At 36.5% G+C, this 23,913-nt stretch overlaps 1 protein-coding gene across 9 annotated transcripts in view; it reads left to right on the top strand.

Moving 5' to 3' along the window:
- The window catches only part of IFT80 (intraflagellar transport 80), a 105,982-nt gene extending 82,831 nt beyond the window's left edge, over positions 1-23,151 (top strand). For 4 of the 9 annotated variants that reach the window (XM_033855426.2, XM_073803860.1, XM_019946189.3 and 1 more), the window contains 8 exons: positions 1,881-1,945; positions 3,590-3,725; positions 4,181-4,328; positions 5,662-5,833; positions 6,761-6,850; positions 6,941-7,113; positions 15,631-15,754; positions 22,699-23,151. In XM_033855426.2, the coding sequence (XP_033711317.1) occupies positions 1,881-1,945; positions 3,590-3,725; positions 4,181-4,328; positions 5,662-5,833; positions 6,761-6,850; positions 6,941-7,113; positions 15,631-15,754; positions 22,699-22,809 (1,019 nt within the window). In that variant the 3' untranslated portion in view covers positions 22,810-23,151. Of the gene's footprint in view, positions 1-1,880; positions 1,946-3,589; positions 3,726-4,180; positions 4,329-5,661; positions 5,834-6,760; positions 6,851-6,940; positions 7,114-7,831; positions 7,918-8,916; positions 8,991-15,415; positions 15,492-15,630; positions 15,755-16,675; positions 16,821-22,698 lie in introns of those variants that run through there. The other 5 variants (XR_012331366.1, XR_012331365.1, XM_019946186.3 and 2 more) reach the window with 5 other exon arrangements.
- Positions 23,152-23,913: the final 762 nt, after the last annotated feature.

The raw sequence follows: 23,913 nt of genomic DNA, 5'->3' as shown, positions 1-23,913 counted from the left end.
GCCTTAGGCTTTCTCTGAGAGAGGACATTTGGTAATTGTTTTGTTTTTAAATGACTTCCTTTCTGGCTGAATGAGAGGAAAGAGAACGAAATGAAATACAGTAGTATCTAGATAGTGGACAGATTCAAGATGGCTGTGTAATCGTTAATAATAATAATTTGGAAGTCAGATTTTTGTCTTCAGTAAACTTAAATTTGAAAATCCCAGTGATCACTATGAACTTTCTATACTTTTCTTATTCAACACCACATATTTTATTTTTATTTACTTATTTATTTAAAAAATATTTATTTATCTATTTATTTATTTATTTGGGTTGCACCAGGTCTTAGCTGTGGCAAGTGGGCTCCTTAGTTGCAGCTCCAGGGCTCCTTAGTTGTGGGTCGCCGGCTCCTTAGTTGCGGCATGCGAACTCTTAGTTGTGGCATGTATGTGGGATCTAGTTTCCTGACCAGGGATCAAACCCCGGACCCCTGCAGTGGTAGCTCGGAGTCTTATCCACTGCGCCAGCAGGGAAGTCCCAACACCACATATTTTAGATAGAAACTGTAATAAAGTATGTACGTTTCCAACTGAATATACCTTATTCTGAATTTTTCTACAGTTAATTCACATCTGAAACATATTTCATTATTATTTAATTATTATTTAATCCTTTCATAACTCATAGAATTTTAGAACCAGAAAGAATTATGAACGCCTTTGGTGAAACAGAGAAAGGGACAGAGACAGTTTTTGTTCCTGGCCTCTTCAATACAATATCTACTGTAATTTTTACAACTTGGCCTACTCAGAACATCTAACATGGGGTTGGAAACAGAGAACTTTGAATTATCATTTTTTAGATAATGATTGATGTCATGAAAATAATCCAGGAAAGTATATAGCATGAAAATGTGACCTAAAACAAAACCTAGGAAAAAGGATCACCGAATGAGGAGGAACTAGCAAAAGAGAATTAGGGATGGTCCAAAATAGGAGAGAATCAAGAGAAAACAGTGTTTTTTGTAGCCCACATAAGAGTTTCAAGAAAGAGGATGATCAGGAGTATCCAGTGCTGCTGGGAGGTCAAGGCTAGAAGTAGATTCTTGAAGACTGAAAATAGACTCTTTGATTCGGCAACATAGGGGTCATTGGTGATCCATGCAAGAGCCTTTGCATCAGTGTAGTGAGGCTGAACATCAAGTTGTAATAGGTCGAAGAGTGGCTACATGATTGAACTCAATTTCCAGCTCCCCTCCCATTTCAGGGAGCTGAAAGTCCAAACTCTGTAATCACGTGCTTGGTCTTTCAGGTGACCAGCCCCTATCCTGAAGCTATCTAGGGAATCACCAAGAGTCTCTCGGTTAGCATAACAAAGACACTCCTATCACTCAGAAAATTCCAAGGGTTGACGAAGACCTGTGTCAGGAACCCAGGACAAAGACCACACAAATCAGTTATTACACATTAGTGTACCGACCACAGGGAATTGAAGAGTACATAACACATTGCATGGTTGTATAGTATGCACTCAACATGTTCTTCCTTTGTAAAATGATTGTCTGGGTTGTTATGTTGGTCTAAATCAGAGTTATGAAAATTACAAACTACATCCAGATTTGGACTTGCCACTGTTGATCCTGTGGTGTGGTGATGCCATACCATTAATAACAATTCTAATTAGGGAATATATGTTTTAGGAAGACGTATTCAGCTCCACTAAGACATATGACCTCATTACTAAGTAGGAATTTGAGGCTGCTGCTCTTCTGTGCTGATAGGTATGCTGTGGTCCGAAGAGCTAAATAATTTCTCACTAGGATTATGATAACTCCATAGAAATTTACTAATAAAAATTCTAATGTAATACATCAACTAATACTTTACTTTTTTTCAAGTAATCTTCCTCTTTGAGGCATCAACTGGAAAACCACTGGGAGATGGGAAGCTTCTTTCTCATAAGGTAATGGATATTAGCTATTTTTAATGTAAATAGCCATTTTTTTTTAAATTAATGTTTTCATTTTAAGGAGGAAAACATGGAAATTAGTTTTATATTTAAAACCAGTGTGTGTTCTCTATAGAGTATTTTGCCTAAAATATCATAAAGACTAAACACGCGTAAATTCTGTAATAGAAAGCTATATTTGCAAATTAACTGAATAAAAGAATCTGACTTATATGTTTTTTGTTCAGGCTCTTAACTGCTTTTCAATAAAATGTTCTATCTTGATTAAACTTTTAGCACCTATAGAATCAGTAAATAAAAATGTGTTTATACTTCAAAACAGCTTGTAGTTTTCCCATTAACCTGTTCTTTTTTTAAAAAAATAAATCTATTTATTTATGTATTTTTATTTGGGGCTGCATTGGATCTTCCTTGCTGAGCATGGGCTGTCTCTAGTTGCAGTGAGCGGGGGCTATTCTTCATTTTGGTGCACGGGCTTCTCATTGCGGTGGCTTCTCTTGTTGTGGAACACGGGCTCTAGGCACGTGGGCTTCAGTAGTTGTGGCTCGTGGGCTCTAGAGCGCAGGCTCAGTAGTTGTGGCACATGGGTTTGGTTGCTCTGCGGCATGTGGGATCTTTCTGGACCAGGGCTCGAACCTGTGTCCCCTGCATTGGCAGGCGGATTCTTAACCACTGCGCCACCACCAAGGAAGTCCCCATTGACCTGTTCTTAGCCAACATTTTCTTTAGATTTTAAGACTGTAGTTAAACTCGAAAAAAAAATCTATAGAAATACAAAAAGACCCTGAATTGTGAACTGTTTATTGGTGTCTGATTTTTAGCCTTAAAATAAACAAATGAGCACATTTTATTGAGTTATCCTTCTAATAAATGATGTATTAGGGTTTAAAGATGCTTTTAACTTTATTGTTCAGTGCTACCAGTGAAGTGTTACCCTATCTTTTATTTTCTTCTTTTTGTAATTATTAGTTTTAAAGTTAAATAACAAATATATTCAATGGTTCAGAAACAGAAAAGCATAAACAAGCATAAAGTGAAAAAGTATGCCTGCTATACCTGTCAATACAGTTCCTTTCCACCAAAATAAGTAACTATCACTATTAATCTCCTTATATCCTTCCAGAAATTTTTAATGCATACACAGACAAAACTGATATATGTTCTTTTCTCCTTCTTTTACAAAAATATAACATATATATCTGCACTTTGCTTTTCTCACACAACACTGTTTCTGGAGATATTTTCATATCAATACATAAAGTGCTTTCCCAGTCCTTTTTCTTCCCACCATATAGTATAACATTTTATGGATGTATCAGAATTTGTTTAACTTGTGCCCAAGTGATGGACGCAAATGGAAATGTGCTTACAGAATTTCAAAATATACATTATTTTATAGTGCTTTAACAGGCATCTTTCCCTTGTAAATTAAAAAAAAAGTAACTATACTTTAGCTTTTGAATTATTAGTATATTAGCAGTTAAATTATTTAACAGGGACATTTTATCATTATGAGTAGGTAAGTGATATTTAATTGATCTTTAAATAAACAAATGTTCTTATAATTAAACAATTAAAACAATCTAATGTCAAGCACTAAAACTAACCCAGAATTTTCTTTTTTTTTTTTAATTTTAGAATGAAATTTTGGAAATTGCTCTAGATCAAAAGGGACTTACCAATGATAGAAAAATTGCTTTCATTGATAAAAATAGAGATCTCTGTATCACTTCAGTGAAACGATTTGGGAAGGAAGAACAAATTATCAAACTTGGTAAAATAATTGTAATACATTTAAATTTTTGATTACTTTCAGTTGTCTTAGATCTACTCTGTCGTATATTATACTAAATAGCTTACTTGCTTGAATGAATCTATGAATAATGCTTTGGTCTCATAACATTTCTTACGAAATGTTACTTCATAAGTATGTTCTTATGAAATGCTACTTAATTCCATTTTAACAGCAAGTCTTTAGCTGCTACAGCTAACTTGGCATTGAAAGAAAGACATGCAGATTAAAAATACAATGGTTCTGGGTAAAATATTCAAATTTATTTCCATAAATTTTTGTGTGAATTTTTGTACGTTTTCACCATTATATGATCAGAAAATAGTCATACCTACAAGCAGTTAGTTAGGGTCTTGTACATCTGCTGATTTTAAAGGCGTATTTTTAATACTTACGGAATGGAACTAATAGTACATTAACATTCTTTTTAAAATAAGGAACAATGGTGCATACTCTGGCGTGGAGTGATACATGCAACATCCTCTGTGGACTTCAAGATACTCGATTTACAGTGTGGTATTACCCCAATACGGTTTATGTGGACAGAGACATTTTGCCTAAAACATTATATGAAAGGGATGCAAGGTAACATTTTACTGCATAGGATTGTTTATTGTTGTAAATAAAACTAACAGAGTGTTGTGTTTCTGCCTCTAATTTAAGTCCTGCAAGATGTTTTTCACTTTACTTAGTCAACCAAATAAAACTGTTCAGCTAGGGCTTCCCTGGTGGCGCAGTGGTTGAGAGTCCGACTGCCGATGCAGGGGACACGGGTTCGTGCCCCGGTGCGGGAAGATCTCACATGCCACGGAGTGGCTGGGCCCGTGAACTGTGGCCGCTGATCCTGTGCGTCCGGAGCCTGTGCTCCGCAATGAGAGAGGCCACAACAGTGAGAGGCCCGCGTAAGGCAAAAAAAAAAAAGAAACAAAACAAACAAACAAAAAAACTGTTCAGCTAAAACTAGTTTAATGAGATTTAAGTGATGGAATCAAGTTGAGAGGGTCAGATAATACTATTTTATTTATTTATTCCTTAAATGAATATAATTTTTCCTTATATGGATATAATTTTCAGGTTTACTGTTGTTTAATGGTAACTCAGGTCGTTTTTTCAGTGTGGTTTAGTTATTTTAATATAGGCACTCTTAAGATTTTTCTGTGATATATAACTTTGTGACAACCTTTACTCTTTCCCAGATTATCATTGACCTTGAGACTTTCAGGAATGTATGTCTTTCTAGAATTGAATTCTTAAATTAATATTAAATATAGAAAAATGTATACTGAAAAGCTTTTAAAATTTTTTATATTCTTCAGAAAATCAAATGCATTTATATTCCTAAATTCTCTAAGAAATAGCAAGGAGGTCTGTCACTCTTGACAAACTAGGTATACAAAGGCTTCTCAACTCCAAATCTTAGCTTAATTTTCAAATCTATTTTGAGTTCATTTTTAATATTCAAGCTCACAACATTAGCAAAACCAGAGAGGTATTCTATAAAAAATTTTTTAACTAATGAAGAGAAGTTAGTCTCTTTAAAGTTCACCTCTTGTTATTATGAGAAAATAATCCTGGAATCAGCTTAATTTTTAATGTTTATACTTTTAAAAGCTGAAGCTAAGTGCTTTAATCATTTGTGTGATTTACCTTAAGACTTAGAAAAAATCACTTCAAATGCTTTTAGGCATAGTTCTCAAAAATGTAATAATTTTTTGCCATGTTAAAATGTTTGTATATTTTGCTAGTTAGATTCAAATATTTGTTTAATATACATACATTCTCCCTGGAGTTTACTTTTTTGGGAGTGCATTTTGGAGGTTGGAGATTTCATATGTATGTCAGGGGTCAACTCCCCAAATTTAATATATATGAAAAATTTTGCTTAGAATATAAATTGCACTTTTCCTTTTTTCAACAGTGAATTTAGTAAAAATCCCCATATCGTGAGTTTTGTTGGAAATCAGGTAACTATAAGAAGAGCTGATGGCTCACTGATTCACATCAGCATATCACCATATCCTGCTATTCTCCACGAATACGTAAGCAGTTCAAAATGGGAAGATGCTGTAAGACTTTGTCGTTTTGTTAAGGTACTGTACATTTCAGATCCATAGTTGTGTATATATTGTATATTAGTTTATATAATATCTTTGTGCAAAATGAGAAATAGTAAGAGCTAAGGGTGGGAAAAATTGCAAATGGGATCACATCTTTTTTTTAATAAGTGAAGACATGGGTGATACAGAGAGAGAGGTGTTGTGTGATTTATTCTCTGAAGAAGCTATACTTTAAGTGAGTAGTTTCTTCTTACTGGTACATATAAAAACCTCTTATGGAACTTTTTTTAAAAGTCAGATTCCCAAGTTCTACCCCCCACAGAGATTCTAATTTATTAGATCCAGTGAGCCTGGGCATATTTTTAAGTTCCTCAGATTATTTGTACAGCTAAGGTTAAGAACCACTCATTACTTTAGATCAACATTTCCCAACCTGGTTGAATCAAGTATTTTCCAAGCATATTTGACCGCAGAACTGTTTTGTTTTACATTGGTTAATTCCCTTAGACTACACTTTTTATGAAGACTTTTAGATGCTTTTCCTTACAATGGGTTGTTGGTGGCAATCTGCTATAATAGCGTTGTCTGAGAAACTCACTGTTTCTCTGGTTCCCTGTAGTTGCATTCTTTGACATCTCATCAAAAAGACTGGAGGGCTTATAACCTTGAATTATGGTAAAAGTATATTGTAAGTTCAAAATAAACCTTTGATAATTAGAAATGAACATTTTCAAAAAACTTTATTCAAAACTTTCTCTATGTGTTATTAATATATTTTAACAAAGTAGCCACAGTGAAATTTCCACATCATTAACCTATTAAATTATTGGTTTTTCAGTGCCATGCTCAGTGATTTTTTATTTTTCATTAAAATATAACTTTATTCTATTTTAATTCACTGTTTATTTTAAGGCAGTTCAGCCCTGTAGTTGAAATAATTGTTCTCATTTTTCACTTTAGGAGCAAACCATGTGGGCTTGCCTAGCTGCTATGGCAGTCGCTAATCGAGATATGACTACTGCAGAAATAGCCTACGCAGCAATTGGTGAAGTAAATAATGTTTACTTACGTGTATGTGTTTGTGTGTTTTTCTGACCGTAATTTGTTACTATTCACTTCAAATATTTTCCTTTTTTTTAGATTGATAAGGTTCAATACATCAATTCTATAAAAAATCTTCCATCTAAAGAATCAAAAATGGCCCACATATTAATGTTTAGTGGGAACATACAGGAAGCTGAAATGGTACTTCTTCAGGCTGGCCTTGTTTATCAAGCAATTCAGATCAATATTAATCTCTACAACTGGGAAAGGTAATAAAAATGTTTTTCATCAATTCCAAAACCTGATTGATCTTAGTGTATTCTTCTACCGACCACTTAGTAAATTACATCTTCCACTGTACTTGTTTCCTAGTAGCATATAAGAATTTATTCACATTTATATTTGTGAGTAGTTTGCCATTAAAGATTTTTGCCTTCTCTGAATCATGATTGATTAGAAATTGTCTGTGAAGAAGAAAAGAGAGTCTAGGATGTCTCCAGAATTTCTGATTTCAGTAACTGGATAGATGGTGGTAAGAATATTAGCAGATTTGGAAGAGATGTTAGATTTGAAATATTTGTGAAGAGATAAGTGATAATAGTTGATTATTGGACCTGGAGCTCAAGAAAGATTTGAACTAGAGATGTCAATTTAGGAGTCATCAGCAAATGAATGGAAGCTAGAAGAATGGATGCAGTTGCCTGGGGAATGTGAGGAGTGAGAAGACATAAACTATTTTTATGGGATGGGTGAAAAAAAAGAGAAATCCGCGGAAAGATTGGGGTAAAGCAGTCAGACAGGCAGAGAGAGGAGCCAAGGAAGATTTGTGAAGCTAAGGAAGAGATACCAAAGGATTTGTAACGAGGAGTGGTCAGTAACCTTCCCCGCTGCCTTAGGCTTTGGGACAGGTTGCTTTCTGAGGCTGAGTGGCAGGCTGCTCTTCTTATTAGGTTTAATCTTATTAGGTTTCTCTACTCATTCTCTCAGGTATGTCTCTCTCAGTGAACAAGGTTGTAGTGCTTATATGCACCTGAAGTTACTGTGTTACAAAGCTGGCATGTTGACTTTTCCAGGTTTGAAATGTCTTTCATCATCTTCGTCTCTCTCTGTGCTCAAAAATAACCCATAAATCTTTCAATTACTGGCCCCTTACTTATAATCCCCTCAGATTAGAATTTTTATAGTCCTAGCTCTATCTTCCCCTTGAATAGAAGTAACAAAATGGCTAAAAAAGTAACAAAAGGTAGTTAATTTTGTTATGGACATACGATAGTCTCTTTATTTAATTTATACATTAATTATCTACACTCTTCATACAATTCAGCCACCCTGTTTCTATCCTTTATTTTCACAAATTTGTTGTCATTGTTTGGCTATACAAAGGATCATGAAAGATGTTTTAGGTTCTACAAATATGAATAGACCATTGTTCTTATCCTCAATTTATTCATAATTCACAAATATTAAAGTAAACTATTTTGGAAAGAGACAGTATGAATAATTTTTTAAAAGCCTGTATTAAAGAACTAACAGAAAATTGTATATACCATTACTAAGCCATGAGTTCCATGAGAAATAGGGAAGAATGGTGTTCACAGCATATTTTCAACTGATACTTTTGAGAAAATGTTTATGTTGATAATGTTAGGCATTACTATCTATATAGCACTCTGAACACCATATAGTATAACAGATATTTTAAAAATCATCCTTATATTAAAAAGCTTGCAACCTACTTAGGAATTCCATTTTATTGTCATTAATAATAGTGAGGCTTCTATTTATTGAGTGCTTATCATGTGCCAAGAATTGTGTTAAACACTTTCCTTATATCATCTTATTTGGTCATCACAACATTATACAAATGAGGAAGTTGAGGGTTACTCATAAGTAGCTGGCTGATCTAGGATTTGAACCTAAGTCTTCCAGTATCAAAGAGGACCTGAATTTTCTGCTATTACCGCAATAAAATATATACTGCTGATACTACTACTTACATTGTTTTATAGGATTGATGTTTACCTCTTTTGTTATTTATCTGTGTAAATTTTATGTCACCTTTCACCTTTCAGATTATACACTTCTAGAAGGACAGAAACATTTTATCATTTTATATTATCTACATACATAGTAGGTACTTAATATTCATGCTCTTAATCTTTATGCAGTACTCTTAATCATTTTGCCTTGCACTTCCTCTACAAACATTGGGTGTAGATACATACAGTATATAAATATCAGAGCAGGTCTGTGAAGCATTTGCCTCTGATGGCTTCTATTGATGGCCTATAATACAGCCCTTTGAACATTTCTCATACCTCCTTGACCTAAGTGAAAATTACCTCTTTCCAGAGGACACTCCTTCCCTACCAGTCCTCTCAGATGGAGTCAGTTTATTCTCTCTGACTCCACATTCCTTAGGTCTGGGTGTGAGTGCAGTTGGTGTCCTTTTTGCCTCCCCCATCTTTACTTCTCTTGTAAAATCTCTGATCCTTTGAGACTTAGGTCATGTGACTATACTTATTCTCTGCTGCTAACTTCACATCTTCCCTACTATCCCTACATCCTGCTATCTGTGCCGCCTCTTCCTCTCCTCCAGTTTTCAGCAAATGACTCTGCCTTAAGATATTAGATCTCAGGGAGAGGGAAAACAAGAGGGACAAAGAGATATAATGGGGAGAGAGAACGAATGCTGGGTGCTCCTCCGTTCCTCCTATCTACCTGGCATCTCCTTATCTTATGCTTTGTGTTTTTCATCTAAACTATAAACCAATGGGTTGGTCAAATGCTGGTAGACCTTTATGCCTGCCTGGTAAGTCAATAAACGTCAAGGAGCGTTGTTCAAGGCTCCTGATTACTATTTACACACTTAAGACTCCCAAATATGCATCTCTCTTCTAGCCCTCTGTCCTGCCCATGTTTGCTTCCAGAACCCAGTTATCCACCTGCCTATTCAGCATTTCCATTGGCTGTCTCATATGTTTGAGTTCAAATTTATATTTATTCCCTCATAAACTTGTTTCTCTTCCAGAGTAATCTATCTTATCTTTTCAGTCTACCCAAAGCTGGAAATTTAGGAGTTACTTTTGACATTTTCCTTACCCTCTTTCCCCCATACTCCAATTACCAACCATTTTCCCTCTCAAATACCTCTGGCACTCATCCACTTTACTACCAGCACCCTTATCTAAGCTGATCCAAGTTTTTCTTTTTTCTTTTCTTTTTTCTTTTTTTGGCCACACCGTGCGAGCTTCTTAGTTCCCCGACCAGGGCTTGAATCCACACCCCATGCAGTGAAAGTGTGGAGTTTTAACCACTGGACCGCCAGGGAATTCCCTGATCCAAGTTTTTCTTAATAAAACATCATCATTGGTCTCTCTGCACCTACCTTGTCCTTTTCCTATCCATTCTTCATAGTGATCTTTTCACAGTGGAAATCATCATGTCACTCGTGACCCCTGACTCACTTAAATGAAACCCATAGTTTCCCATCACTTTTAGCATAAATATCAAAGACTGGATAAGAATGACTTCAGATAATCAGCAGAAGTAATTATAACTGCTAAGAAACTCTTAAAAATCTTATGTATTGTCTTCATTTCCAAATTCTGCAGATATTTCTGAAACCAGTTGGAATATTTCTTCCTAATGCATATTCATTCATTCAGCAGATATTTATTGAATGTCTGCCATACCAGACATATTTAGATATAACATGGAGATCTGCTTAAAACAACAACAGCAGTCTTTTGGTGAAATGTCTGGTCATTTTTTTTTAAAAGTATTTATTTATGTTTTAATTTGTTTGTTTGCTCCGGCTCCTTAGTTGCAGTACGTGGGCTCCTTAGTTGCAGCATGCTAACTCTTAGTTGTGACATGCATGTGGGATCTAGTTCCCAGACCAGGGATCGAACCTGGACCCCGTGCATTGGGAGCGCAGAGTCTTAACCACCGAGCCACCAGGGAAGTCCCACGTCTGGTCATTTTTAATGACTTGTTCAAAAGGGCTGCTGAATGGTACAAAGACAAATGTAGTGGTTAAGAATGGGGGCTTTGAAATAAGACCTGGGTTTGATTTCTGGTTCTGCACTTACTAGTCCTGTGATCTTGGACAGATTAGTGAGGCTCTGTAAGCCTCTGTTTCCTTGTGTTTAAAATGGTGATAATAACAAACACTACATGTTTGTTGTCGGGATTAAGTAAAATAGCATGTGAAAATCTCTTAGCATACTGCCTGATACATAGTAAGCCTTCAATAAATGGTAGCTACTATTCATTCTTTAATTATTTATTGAACGTCTCTAGTGTGCCAGGTTTTAGGCATGGGGGGATATAGCAATGAACAAAACTGACAAAGTTCTGTGATGACAATTTTGATTCTAAATGATATAGCTAACATAAAAAAATAGAAGTAAGAGGGATAAATACTTGGATCCAATATAGGACTCAGCTTATACCAACATAATCCAAAGAATGGCTTGCTTAGAGAGTAGAATAATCCCCATCTGCGAAGATATTCAAACATAGGACGATGATAAAATTATGTGACTGATTAATTAATAATAGACTTCTTGCATGCCTATCTATGTAGATGGTGTTCTTTTAAAAATGATCTTATTTTTTCTCCACATGTATTACCCTCTTCTGGGAGTGAGTAAATAATTGTTCTCATAAACTAAGACTTCCAGAACTGGTTTATGTTATCGAATAGTGTTTCGAGTTTTTAAAAAATTTTTGAGTGTTGTGTATATTCCAGGAAAGTCTGGCAGGCCTTTAATTTGTCTGTGTCTTTCATCAGGAGGGTAAGCCCACATTTGGTATCTGTGTAGAACCGAAGCTGTACTGGATGGTAAATTTTTGTGTTGGGGTGAGTGGGGAGGGCGGGGTGGTGACTAAGCTGTCTAACAATTTGGATTTGTTGAGTTTTAGTTACCTTTGTGTATCCAGTTCATGAGGTCCAGCAGGAGTGGGATATACAGGTGTGAAGTTGAGGGGAGGTCCTAGACATTGGGGGAAAGACACTGAGGGAATTATCAGCCTTTGGAGTAGCTGCGGCCATGAGTGTGGCTCAAGAACTTAAAGAAGGAAAAAGAAAAGAGGGCAGGGCTTCCCTGGTGGCGCAGTGGTTGAGAGTCCGCCTGCCGATGCAGGGGACACGGGTTCGTGCCCCAGTTCGGGAAGATCCCACATGCCGCGGAGCGGCTGGGCCTGTGAGCCGTGGCCGCTGAGCCTGCGCGTCCGGAGCCTGTGCTCCGCAACGGGAGAGGCCACAACAGTGAGAGGCCCGCGTACCGCAAAAAAAAAAAAAAAGAAAGAAAGAAAAAACAAAAAAAAGAAATGAGGGCAGCAGGCAGATTTCCCCTGAAATTCAACACTTAATGATCTGGTTGAAGAGGAGGATTCAGCGAAAGAGATCAGGAGGGACCAAAAAAGATGGAATTTAAAAACTATTTATTATGGAAAATTTCAAATGTATACAAAAGTAAAGAGAATAGTATAATAAATCTCCATGTACCCATCACTCAGCTTCAACAGTTATCAGTTTGTGAATAATCTCTACTCCTCCTCTATCCCTCCCCACAATTTTTAAAAGCAAATCCCAGTCATATCATTTTATCTATGAATATCTCAGTATGTATCTTAAAGATTTTTTTAATCCAGCCACAGTATCATGATCACACTTTTAAAGTTAACAATACTTCTATTCAGTGTGCTTATTTCTCTGATTATCTCATAAATGTTTTGTTTTATGGTTTGTTTGATTCAGGATTCATAAAATATTCATACATTTTGATTGGTTGATACATTCTTAGGTTTCTTTTCATCTATAGGTTCTCCTATTTCTTTTTTGTGTTTTCTTGCTATTTTCCCAACTTGGCCTGTAGAATTCTGGAAGGATAGAATTTAAGTATTGGATGATAAATATATTAGATTGCTTTTAGGATCCCTGAATTTCTATATTTGTTTAAATCCTTTAGAAGGGAACAGATTTTACTTTGTTAATATGGGTTATTCTATTTGAGAAGCATAGTCTTGCTGCTTTGTGCTTCTGTCATTTATATTTGAACTTGAAAATTGCCTGCAACCTAATAAGATGCAGCCCTTGAGGAGTAGTAGATATGCAAGTTATCTCTTTGACACTCACTTTGGACATTTGGTGGTAGTCTGTTTTCAAACACTGAAGTTAAGAGAGGTAGAAACTAGAAGCTCCAGGTATGCATATTGATCCTTTATGTAAGTATTAATAAAAATAGTTTTTCTACTTATACCAGTTATATAAAGTGATTCTGCTTCATTCAAGTTATGCAAAAAAATTATATTTTGAAGTTATAACATCTTTTAATGTAACTTCCTTCTGTTCAAAATCAGAGAGGATACATGGAGTTTTTCCAGCCCCATAATCTAATGTTACATTTGTTTGGTTGCTGAATAACCATTTTAAAGCTAGAGACATACTGTTCCGATAACTCTTAGATAATTTGGAGTAAATTCCCTCCTAAATGTGGTAGAGAAACATTTTTTACCCAGTGTGTGCTTTTAGAGAACATTTAAAATAGCGCATATCATTTGAATGTTTAACTTTAGCTATTGCTTTTCAATCAGATAATTAATATGTATTTTATAATAATAATAATGACTGTAATAGCAGATAAGTCTTAGCATCTAAATGCAGGATTAGGAACTTCCCTGGTGGTCCAGTGGTTAAGACTTTGCCTTCCAATGCAGGGGGTGTGGGTTCTATCCCTGTTCGGGGAGCTAAGATCCCACATGCCTCGCAGCCAAAAAACCCAAAACATAAAACAGAAGCGATATTGTAACAAATTCAATAAAGACTTTAAAAATGGTCCACATGAAAAAATCTTTAAAAAAAAATAAATGCAGGATTAGACATCATAGTCTATCCTTTCTACATAATTAAACGTGTTGATGTTCCATAACAAAGTCTCTCTTTGGAATTTTTGAAAAGCCCCAACCCAGAATAGATGCTTATGTATTCCCCACTTAGAACACCTCCAGTTTTGCACAGTCGAGAACTCCTTTCCCCATCATGTACAATCATAAAGAAAGAATGGGAACTGGAACTTCTGAGGTGCCGGCGAGGTTGTTCACCAGAGTCTCCACTCACGCATACAACACGGGAATCAGAGCCTTAGGGATGAAGAGGGGGCTGATGTGAGAGAGGGCTAGAAGAATTAAGGCATCTTTACTTCTGTTTCTCATCTTTTGAGCCTCTATAGATCGTTTCTTGCCTTCTCTTGTTTTCTACTTTTGTTCCTCTGTATCCTAATACCTCTGCATTTTTTCCGTGTGTCTTTTTCTCTGAAAGACATAAAGTCACAGAGGAATGAGGGAACTTTGTGAGGAGTTTGTGATGGGTAGCAAATATCCTTGGATTTAGCAATATTGTTTATGCCAATATATTTTTGTAAGAAATCATTGTACTGAACTTTGACATTATCATTTGTATTATACATGACTTACATTCATAATTTATCATGTTGTCTTTAATATCTCAATTGTCTATCATTTGTCAATTAATACATACATAATATCTAAAATACTTTTTAAAGTGACAATTTAGTTTACATCAAACCAAAGCATGCTAAGAATCAAACAAATTTTCCTACTAAACAGTCACACATTGCAAAAATTCTAGTCAGTAGCCAGTTTTGTCTAAAACAACAAGTTTGTAATAGTTGGCTCTGATAAACCATCACTGGCCTATTCAGAAATCATGTGTTATATTAGAAAGCAAGAGAACTTGAGAAATATTGTACTTTGACTATTATGATGACTGTTTCCCATACCTTAAAACAGGATAACAATGAACAGTGTAGGAGAGCTATATTCTACTAGACTGTTCCTGGCTCAGCTAATATGAGTTATGCATAGGATCACGGGCTGAGTTGCTGTCCAAAACCTACATGCAAAAATAGGCCTGGAACTGAAGAAGAATCTTTTCATCTCCCTCCAAATTATCAATATATAGATTTTATGCCTTTGGTGTTATAACAGTGAGCTTAGCAATTCATTTAGTTCTTGTCTGCTATTTAAATAAAATATTACCTTAAAATAACTTGGTTACATGGATAGATATTAATTAACTTATAAAATTTAAATGGCTATTAACTTTTTCTAAGAATCAAATGGCAAAAGGCATTTTGTCAGACTTTTATTATCCTCAAATTTTATTTTCATAATATTTTTAATTTACTGTACTAATAATAAGGATAAGTAAGGGTATCAGTATTTAGTTGAATATTGAACAGAATAAATTCATTACTGACTTAAAAAATGGTCAAGATAGTCGAACCACTTACATTAGGGAGTTCATTCACTTGAATTTTATTATGATTTCAATGAATTTTTCAATGAACATTTATGATACATACACTCTGTAGTACTCACCAAAGAGAGATGAAACCCAGATCTCCCTTCAATAAATGTACAGGTTAGTGGAAGGAACAGATTCATAATAGTTACAATACACTGTAAGCAGAGCTGAAATAATAGTATGTATAAAATGTTCTGTAGCACAGATAAGATATAATGGTCATTTATTTCTACAAGGAGAGCTGGTCAGGGAGAAGAGATCATGTTTGGTCTGGACCCTGAAGTATAAATAGGAATTTGCAAGATGGATAAGGTAGGGAATGACGTACCTTTCGTATTGAGGGAGGAGTGGAGGGATCAACACAGACTCTCCCACCCTTTCACCCCGAAACTCCACTGCCCGTAGAGGCTAACACAGCAGTGCGGATAATCTGTTTTCTTTCTCATCGTAGGGCACTTGAATTAGCTGTTAAATACAAAACACATGTTGATACAGTGCTGGCCTACCGACAAAAGTTTTTGGAGACATTTGGTAAACAGGAAACTAATAAACGATACCTGCAGTATGCAGAAGGTGTAAGTATTATGCAGTATTTGATAATAATGTATATGCTTTATAAGTATGTATTATTCATCCTAATGCGACAGAATTTGAATAATTCTTACCATAATCTCTAAAAAAAACTACTTTTTGCCTTTCAATGTTAGTCTTATTTTGACTATGTAATTATATTACTGAATATTTTTCTGGACTCTTATAGCCATGTTTTGATTAACTCAAGTCTGGTTTTATAATATTCGATTTGTGTTAAGGTTGTGTGCTAACTGATATTTTTAGATAAACAGTATAAATGGCAAGGATGAAGGCTTCTAGCTCCTGAATTTTGTCTTCTACCAGCTGCCCTTTCTGCTCCAGGGGAAATGCGTAAGCACAGAGGGCACTGGCCAGAAAGTGGATACTTTGCCACTGTGCAGATTCTATCTAGGGAGCTCAGTTGCACTTCAAAAGGTGCCTGGCCTGGGTAGAGTTCACCGCCTAGAACAAAAGAATGCTAACCCTTTGCCTCTCAAGTTCCTACCAGAATATAAGGTTTTCTAAACCCAATTAGAAAAAAGCCATTCCAGTACATATCAGCACACAGGAGAGCCAGAACAAGGGCGTTTGTCCCAGCGCCTAGAGCAGAAAAGATTGTGGCCACCTGCCCAGATCCTTCTATACTCAAATGGCAGAAATAGAGCTCACCTGTAGCCATGCAGATTCAAGAGACTTGTAATCCCCAAACAGGGCCAACCTTGCTCCCAGCTCTGTGAACTAGTTGGTTCCTTTAGCCTTTTAGTCATTCATTTATTCAAAAAACGTTTATGAGTACTAACTCCAGGCCAGGCACTATGCTATGTGTTGAAACAGATATGGCTTCTGTCTTCATGGAGCTTATAGACTGTGGGAGTGCTCCTCCTTGGGGATAGAATAAAATGGAATGTTCTGATTTATCGTAGGGGGCAGAATATATAAGAGGAAGCTTGGGAAGAGGAAAGAAGATGTAGAGAGAAGGCACCTACTAAAGGCAACATTATCCATTTGCCGTATTTAGAATATTGAGTGTCATGAACCACATTTTTGGACTTCAGACCAGTTTTCAGGGTAATGAAGCCTTTGGGGCCATTCTTAGTTCCGCAGTGCAACTTTATCATCTGGATCCAGGATAGACACAAGTTGTGGGTTTCTTGGTGGAAAGGGATGTATTTTGTAGAAGCTCCACAAAATGTTTTTTGTTTGATTCAGAACTGTTTACTGCTGAAATGAATCCTTCGGGAGTTTGGGCTATGAGGGCTTCCCTGGGAGCTCTGAGGGCTATACTCTCAATTCACAGAATATGACAGCAGCCACCAGCACTGAGTGCTAAGCAGCCCAGAGATTCAGTAGTCACCTCAACTTTTTTGTCTCAGTTTTGAAAATATGACAGTATGTTAAAAATGAGCACCCACCTTAAATTTACTTTATTGTATAATTTTTAAGCAGATTAATACTACTCTGCTTCCTCTTCATCATCATTACTAACAATATTATTTTCACTGTGTTCACATTAGGTGCTTTTGAGGACATAAAAAATATAGTTTTTACCCTCAAGGAAATTATATTTCAGATATTAAAAACTTAACATTCATATCTTCTTTTTCATTATATACGTATTCACCTATAACTAACATATGATACTTCAGTCACAAGAGTAGTAGAAATGTTCAAAGTGGGAAAATCAGAACAACACGGCTTTTTTTGGTATTTTGGTTTCTTTTCATCCTGAAACTATATAGGTTACTTTGAGTCTCTATGGCACTATGTTCTAGTTTCCCACTTTTCTTCTTCACAGATGTAATTTGGAAGTTAACTAGAAATCATAAAGCAGTATTTTAAGATGAAAATTATCTTTGACTTAAAAATTATCTTAGCCAAAATTGTGATTATATAAACTCTTTATTTCAGAACTAAGAATTGAATAGAAAAAGATCATTCTTGAAAAGAAGTTTATTCTCCCTATCTGGTGAACTCAAATGGGCTCACAACGCATAGCGTAAAAGTTTATAAGAAGTGAAGTTTGACATACATTCATATTTATGAGCCCTGAAATGTTACTTGGGCCTTTCTAGTTTAAAATATGGAAATCTGAGATCCATACACGGTGTACTATCTTCTGAGAACCCCATTAGAGTCATTATACTTGCTCTACAAGGGTGTTCAGTAAGTATTTGTAAAATAATTTATGAGTCTGGCAAATAAAGTCCACTTGAGGAATACATTCAATCTACTGAATACATACTCTGTGCAGGAAGAGAAGTAGAAGAGACAGGAAATGTTTAAAGCATTATGCTAGGAGAAAGAAAAAAAGAGGGAAAATCAGGAGAGAAAATAACAAGAGATTGTTAAGTGATAGCTCATTTGCTGGATAATTAGTTACCTTTTATTCATTCAGTATTTACTGAGCACTTCCTGCAGACAATGTACTCTCCTTGGTGGTTGGGATATAGTAGTAAACCTGGCAAACACTGACCCTCGTGAAACTTATATTCAAATGGAGGTGATAGTTAATTATACAGTTAATTGTTCATTTCAGTTGTGATAATTGCCTCAAAGGTAGTGTACATAGTGCTGTAAGACTTTATGAATGACAGGCCTGACCTGGAGTGGGGGGGGATCAGCAGATTTTTCTAAGCAAAGCAATTGCTATTTGAGCTGAGCTATAAAGAATGGATAGTAGAAGCTGACTGAGGTGTGGGGGGAGGGTGTAGCGATAGCCGTGTTCTAGGCAGAGGGAAGGCTCTGAAGTGGGAAAGAGTGACGAGCAAAAGGGAGATTGACCTGAGGGTTTCATAGGGCAAATTCGGTATATTGGATTTACCCAAAGATTAATGTAAAGATACTGAATGGAAGTGACGTGATCACTTTTCCCTTTTACAATCCCAGTTCCTAAGTGGAAGTGGAAACTTGGAATTTTCCACCAAAGTATCCTTTTTTTCCCCTTTGGAAATTGTATACTTTGTATTTGTTAGTTTTCATTTTTAAAATTTATTTATTTATTCCATGGAATTATCTGGAGTAGGATTTTGTCAGTCCGTTAAAGGATATGATAATAAGAGCAAATGCATGGGATCTTGAAAGAATGGTGAAGGAGTACAGAGCGACTGCCCTGGGTCCTGGGTGCTGGGTACTGGGTGGCTGGAATATTGATGGGACCAGACATTAAAGAGTCTTAACACTGTGATAATAGACCTTGTAATGGAGGCAGTGCAAAGACTTGGAGGTTTGTATCAAGGAAATGACCTGAAAGATAACTTCTGATGTGGAAGATGGATTAGAGGTAAGGGTGGTGACTAGGAGACCAGTTAGGAGGTTACTGTAATAATCTCGGCAGGAGATGGAGACTGTAGGATTAATGTAAGAAAAAGTAGCAGTAAAATTAATAGAACATTGTGGTTGGGGGTGGTAGGAGAGGTGGTGAGGTAAGGCAAGACATTTGAGAACAACTTCAACATTCCTAGTGTTGGTGACTGGTAGAGGAACATGAGCATATATGAGTTTTGGACCTTTTGAGTTTGAATACATGAAAATAGGCCATTGTTTTGAGTTTGAAATCCCTGTGGGGTGGCCCCTATCTAGGCAGAGATGTCTAGTGGGCAGTTGGAAATACCAATGTGAACATCAAAGGGTGTTGATAAAGGAAGAATCAGGGCTAGATAAATAAATTTATGGTCATGACCATTTAGGAATAGTTGAAGCTATGAGAGTTGAGGAGATCTCCTAGGGAAAGTATGAAAAAGCTGTGGTTGGAACCCCAGTGAATACTAACAGTGAAGAGGTTACTGAGGGGAAGGATATAGGAGAAAAAGAAAAAGAAAAACAAAAGACTGAGGACATTTAGAAAAGAGAGCAGAAACCAGAAGAGAACAATATTGTACTGAGAGAGATATTTCAAAGAGCGGTGGTCAGCCAGGTCCAGGGAATGCTCCTACATCAGGACCTTTTTCTTCCCTCTGTCTGCTAGTATGCTGTTCCCCAGATACACCCAGAGAGTCACTCACTCATCATCAGGTCTTCACGTCAGCTTCTCAGGGAGGCCTTCTCTGATCACTCTGTTTGAAATACAACACCCATCCCCCCCAACTCCACCCCGGCGCTGTCTCCCTCCCCTGTTTCCAAAACTTTTACCACTATTACTTGTCTTTGTTCATCTTTCTATGAAGACAGTGATTTTTATCTTTTTGTTCACTGCTAAATCCTTGCTCCTAGAGCAATCCTGGGCATAGAGTGAGCATTAAATATTCGTTGAATGAGCAATTGAGTCGTATAGAGAAGGTGTATAGGATGAGGGATTAAAACACTTAATGGTGGCGTTAGTGAAAAGCTTCTGAGGTGTAGTGGGAACACAGTCATACTACAGTGGTCTGGGGAGAGGATGAGAGTCAGGAATGAAAAGAAGAATGAAGGTGGTAGCTTGTAGGGAGACAGAATACAGAGGGAAGGATGATGAGGGGCAGCCAGTGAAGAGAAGGAAATTGAAATATGTAGGTAATAATTGAAGGCCGATGTCCTAGAGGAGTCAAAGAAGACGAGATCAGGGACTTATGTGAAGAGGTTGCCCTGAGACAGGAGGGAACGAGATAAGGATGGATACCCTACTTTTATGAAAGGAAGGAAATTAAGTGAATTCATGCCTGATGGCCACTATATTCTCTGTGAAGTAGGAAGCTGATTTTCGGCTGAGAGTAAGAGAGATGGGGTAGAGGATGGAGAGCCATTTGCTATGATTTTAAAATTATTATTATGTGAATAAGAAGAATTGACCAACTCGGGACTAGAATAAGAAGCGCCAAGTAGTATTAACACTCCCTAGACTAGAAAAGGATGTGTTTTAGTGTAGAAGTCACTTGACAGCTGTCATGAGTACATCCTTATCTAAAACTCACTATTAAAAATACTCTATTCCAGAGACTAAATTATCAGGAGAACATTGTTCTAAAACTGGACAAATGCCAGAGTGAAAGTGAAACATTTATTTTCAGTAGGATAGCTGTCAACTGACACCCTCATTTGTACTATAACAAATAACTAATATAGATGTCATCAATCTGCTTGATGCACTTCTGGTGCAGCTGAGCAACAGTTGTTTAGTGTATCATCAATATATGGTTTTATTGTGATTGATTTGAAGAACATATGTAAGTCAATTTAAGCCTGGAAGAAGGCCAAGGCATTCATCAAGTTTTGTCTTTCTCTTTGCAAATGTTTTCTTAGACGAGTTGTTTTGCCATTTAAAAACATCAGGCTCTGACCTGATTGAAAAATGAGTCTTTCAAATAACCTAACATTTGCTCTGCCTTTTGATAAGCTGTCACTTGCATCTGAGCACAGACTTTCATCTTTTATGAGTAAAGGGATTCTTTTAATTCATCAATTTTATGTATTATAGACAAGTATATGGAATGATTATCTAAAATATATCCATAAATTACTTCACAGGAATTTAGAGAAAGGATATTGGAATCAAAAAGAACCAAATACTTAATTCTACCTACTTCCAACACAAAATAAAAGAGGCGTGAAGTCCTGTTAAGGTTAAATTAGTCTCAGTTACTTAAGGTAAATCTGTTCAGGCAGCAAGTAGTAACGCAGTCTGCTTTAATACTGCTTATTCCACTCAGCTCCCCTACATGGAGGTGAAAACCTATTCACTATGGGCTCAGTCTCAGGAGTTTGGGTTTATTTCAAAGTAAATCAGAGTTAGTTTTAGGTAGGACCCAGTTTTCCCCATGTCTTGCCTGAAAGGACACACATTCCTTAATTAGTGATATCCAAACTTTTAAAAATAGTAGAAGGCTTTTTCCTAAAGAAATTGTTTATTGAATTCAGAGCAGAGTCCATTCCTAACACTATGTCTGTTGATTTAGTGGAGGGGCAGGGCTGGATTTTGGCGGGGTCTGGTGGCTGGCTGAAAACAGATAAAAATATTATCACTTTTCAGTTATTCTTTTTATGTGTCTTTCAGCCTTGCTTTCCCACTACTTCCTCTAATATCTTGTCATCATTTTCTTCATAAATTTATTTATTTTATTTATTTATTTTTGGCTACGTTGGGTCTTCATTGCTGTGCGCGGGCTTTCTCTAGTTGCAGCGAGCGGGGGCTACTCTTTGTTGCAGTGTGCGGGCTTCTCACTGCGGTGGCTTCTCTTGCTGCAGAGCACGGGCTCTAGACGCAGGGGCTTCAGTAGTTGTGGCGTGCAAACTCAGTAGTTGTGGCTCGCAGGCTCTAGAGCACAGGCTTGGTAGTTGTGGCACACGGGCTTAGTTGCTCCGCGGTATGTGGGATCTTCCTGGACCAGGGTTTGAACCCGTGTCCCCTGTATTGGCAGGCGGATTCTTAACCACTGCGCCACCAGGGAAGCCCTCGTCATTTTCTTACCACCAAGTCTTCATATTATTTTAAGAGTTGTGAAGGAGCCCCTTTTGCAGAGTATGCTCTGGGAAAGCAGATGCTCCCCTATCTTTCTCCATAGGTAGGCTCCTAATGGAAACGTCAGTATAAAAGCAGTGAAGAGTTGACCCATTTGAAACATGGCCTACTGTTTCAAAAATGGAGCCCAGTTCATTCTCCCCCTTGCTTGGAGGAGAGCAGTCCATCTTCACTCGCTCCTACCTCCTCGAAGCTGAGGCACCGGAGCAGAATCCCAAGGCTCCATGGGACAGTTTAGATGTGCCTTTTATAAATAGCTACAACCAGATTTTGGTCTTTGCTATCACAGTGAGAGTCTTTGCTTTTTATTGTGATAATTGTTCTATTAGGTCTTATTCTTAACGCTATTTCATTTTGGGGGGAGCATTATCTCTTCTTAACTTTTCTTTCCTGCCCTCTTTTTTCTCAAATGTTTTGGAAGTCATGCGTTCTGTTTTTGTTTACTCTTAGTTACTTTGCATTAAACAAAAATGTCTTATACTATATATGCATGTTTCTTCTTTTCTTCTACTGCAGCTTGAAATAGATTGGGAAAAAATCAAAGCCAAAATTGAGATGGAAATTACTAAAGAACGAGAGCGATCCTCAAGCAGCCAGCCCAGCAAGAATATTGGTCTTATGCACTAAATGCCATGCTTACCTTTAAGAAGTTTTACCTTTTGAAACTGATTCTGATTAACCAAGGATAAGCTTGTTCTCCTTGCTTAAAAAAAGGCAGAATCTCTAAGTATAAGCACTCGCTGTGTATTTAATACCAAAAGAATATTCAGAAAGACTAAGCACAAAATAATTGATGCAATTTCATCTTTTATATTTTTAGTCCAATAATTAGCAAAACATCCTATATATTTATGATACACCTATGTAGTATTGCTTACATTCCAGTTTTCTGTCCATTATTTTATCCCTGAATCTTCAGTATGAACAATATTAATGCTGATAATAAAACATTGGACTCTTTCAAATGTATGTCATCATTAATTTCTATTTGATCTCAATTGTAAAGTGCTCCAAAAGTTTATTTATACAACAACAAAAAATGAAGCTTGACTTATGAAAGTATAAAATAATACATATACTTGTATACCAATGTTCATAGCAGCAGTACTCACAATAGCAAAATGGTGGGCAAAAAAGGACGGCCATCAACAGGTGAATGGATAAACAATATGTGGTATTTACACACAGTGGAATATTATCCAGCCTTTAAAAAGAATGAAATTCTGATACGTGCTACAACATGGATGAACCTTGAAAATACTATGCTAAGTGAAATAAGCCAGACACAAAAGGTCACACATTGTATGATCCCACTGACATGAGATACCAAAAATAGGCGAGTTCACTGAGTCAGAAAGGTGAATGAATAGTAGTTGCCAGGGACTGTGGGGGGAAAATTGGAGAGCTATTGTTTAATAAGTTCAGAATTCCTGTCTGGCATGAATGAGTTGTGGAAATGGATAGTGGTGATGGTTGCCCAACATTGGAAATGTACTTAATGCCACTGAATTGTACACTTGAAAATGGTTAAAATGGTAAATTTTGTTATATATGTTTACCATAATTTTAGAAATATATCTAGAATGGGCAAGAAATATTTTCCTCATTCCTTTTCTGACTCGAGAATGTTTAGGCACTAGGCCCTAGAGTCTGAATTTGTGAAAATCTCCTTAAATTATCAATCTGTTTGACTAGCCTTAATTCAGTATGTCCCCAAACTGTTATTACCAC

This window comes from Tursiops truncatus, chromosome 4, assembly GCF_011762595.2.
Source record: "Tursiops truncatus isolate mTurTru1 chromosome 4, mTurTru1.mat.Y, whole genome shotgun sequence".
Taxonomy (NCBI): domain Eukaryota; kingdom Metazoa; phylum Chordata; class Mammalia; order Artiodactyla; family Delphinidae; genus Tursiops; species Tursiops truncatus.
Note: the sequence above shows the minus strand (reverse complement) of the source record. Positions and strands in the feature narration are given on the sequence as shown.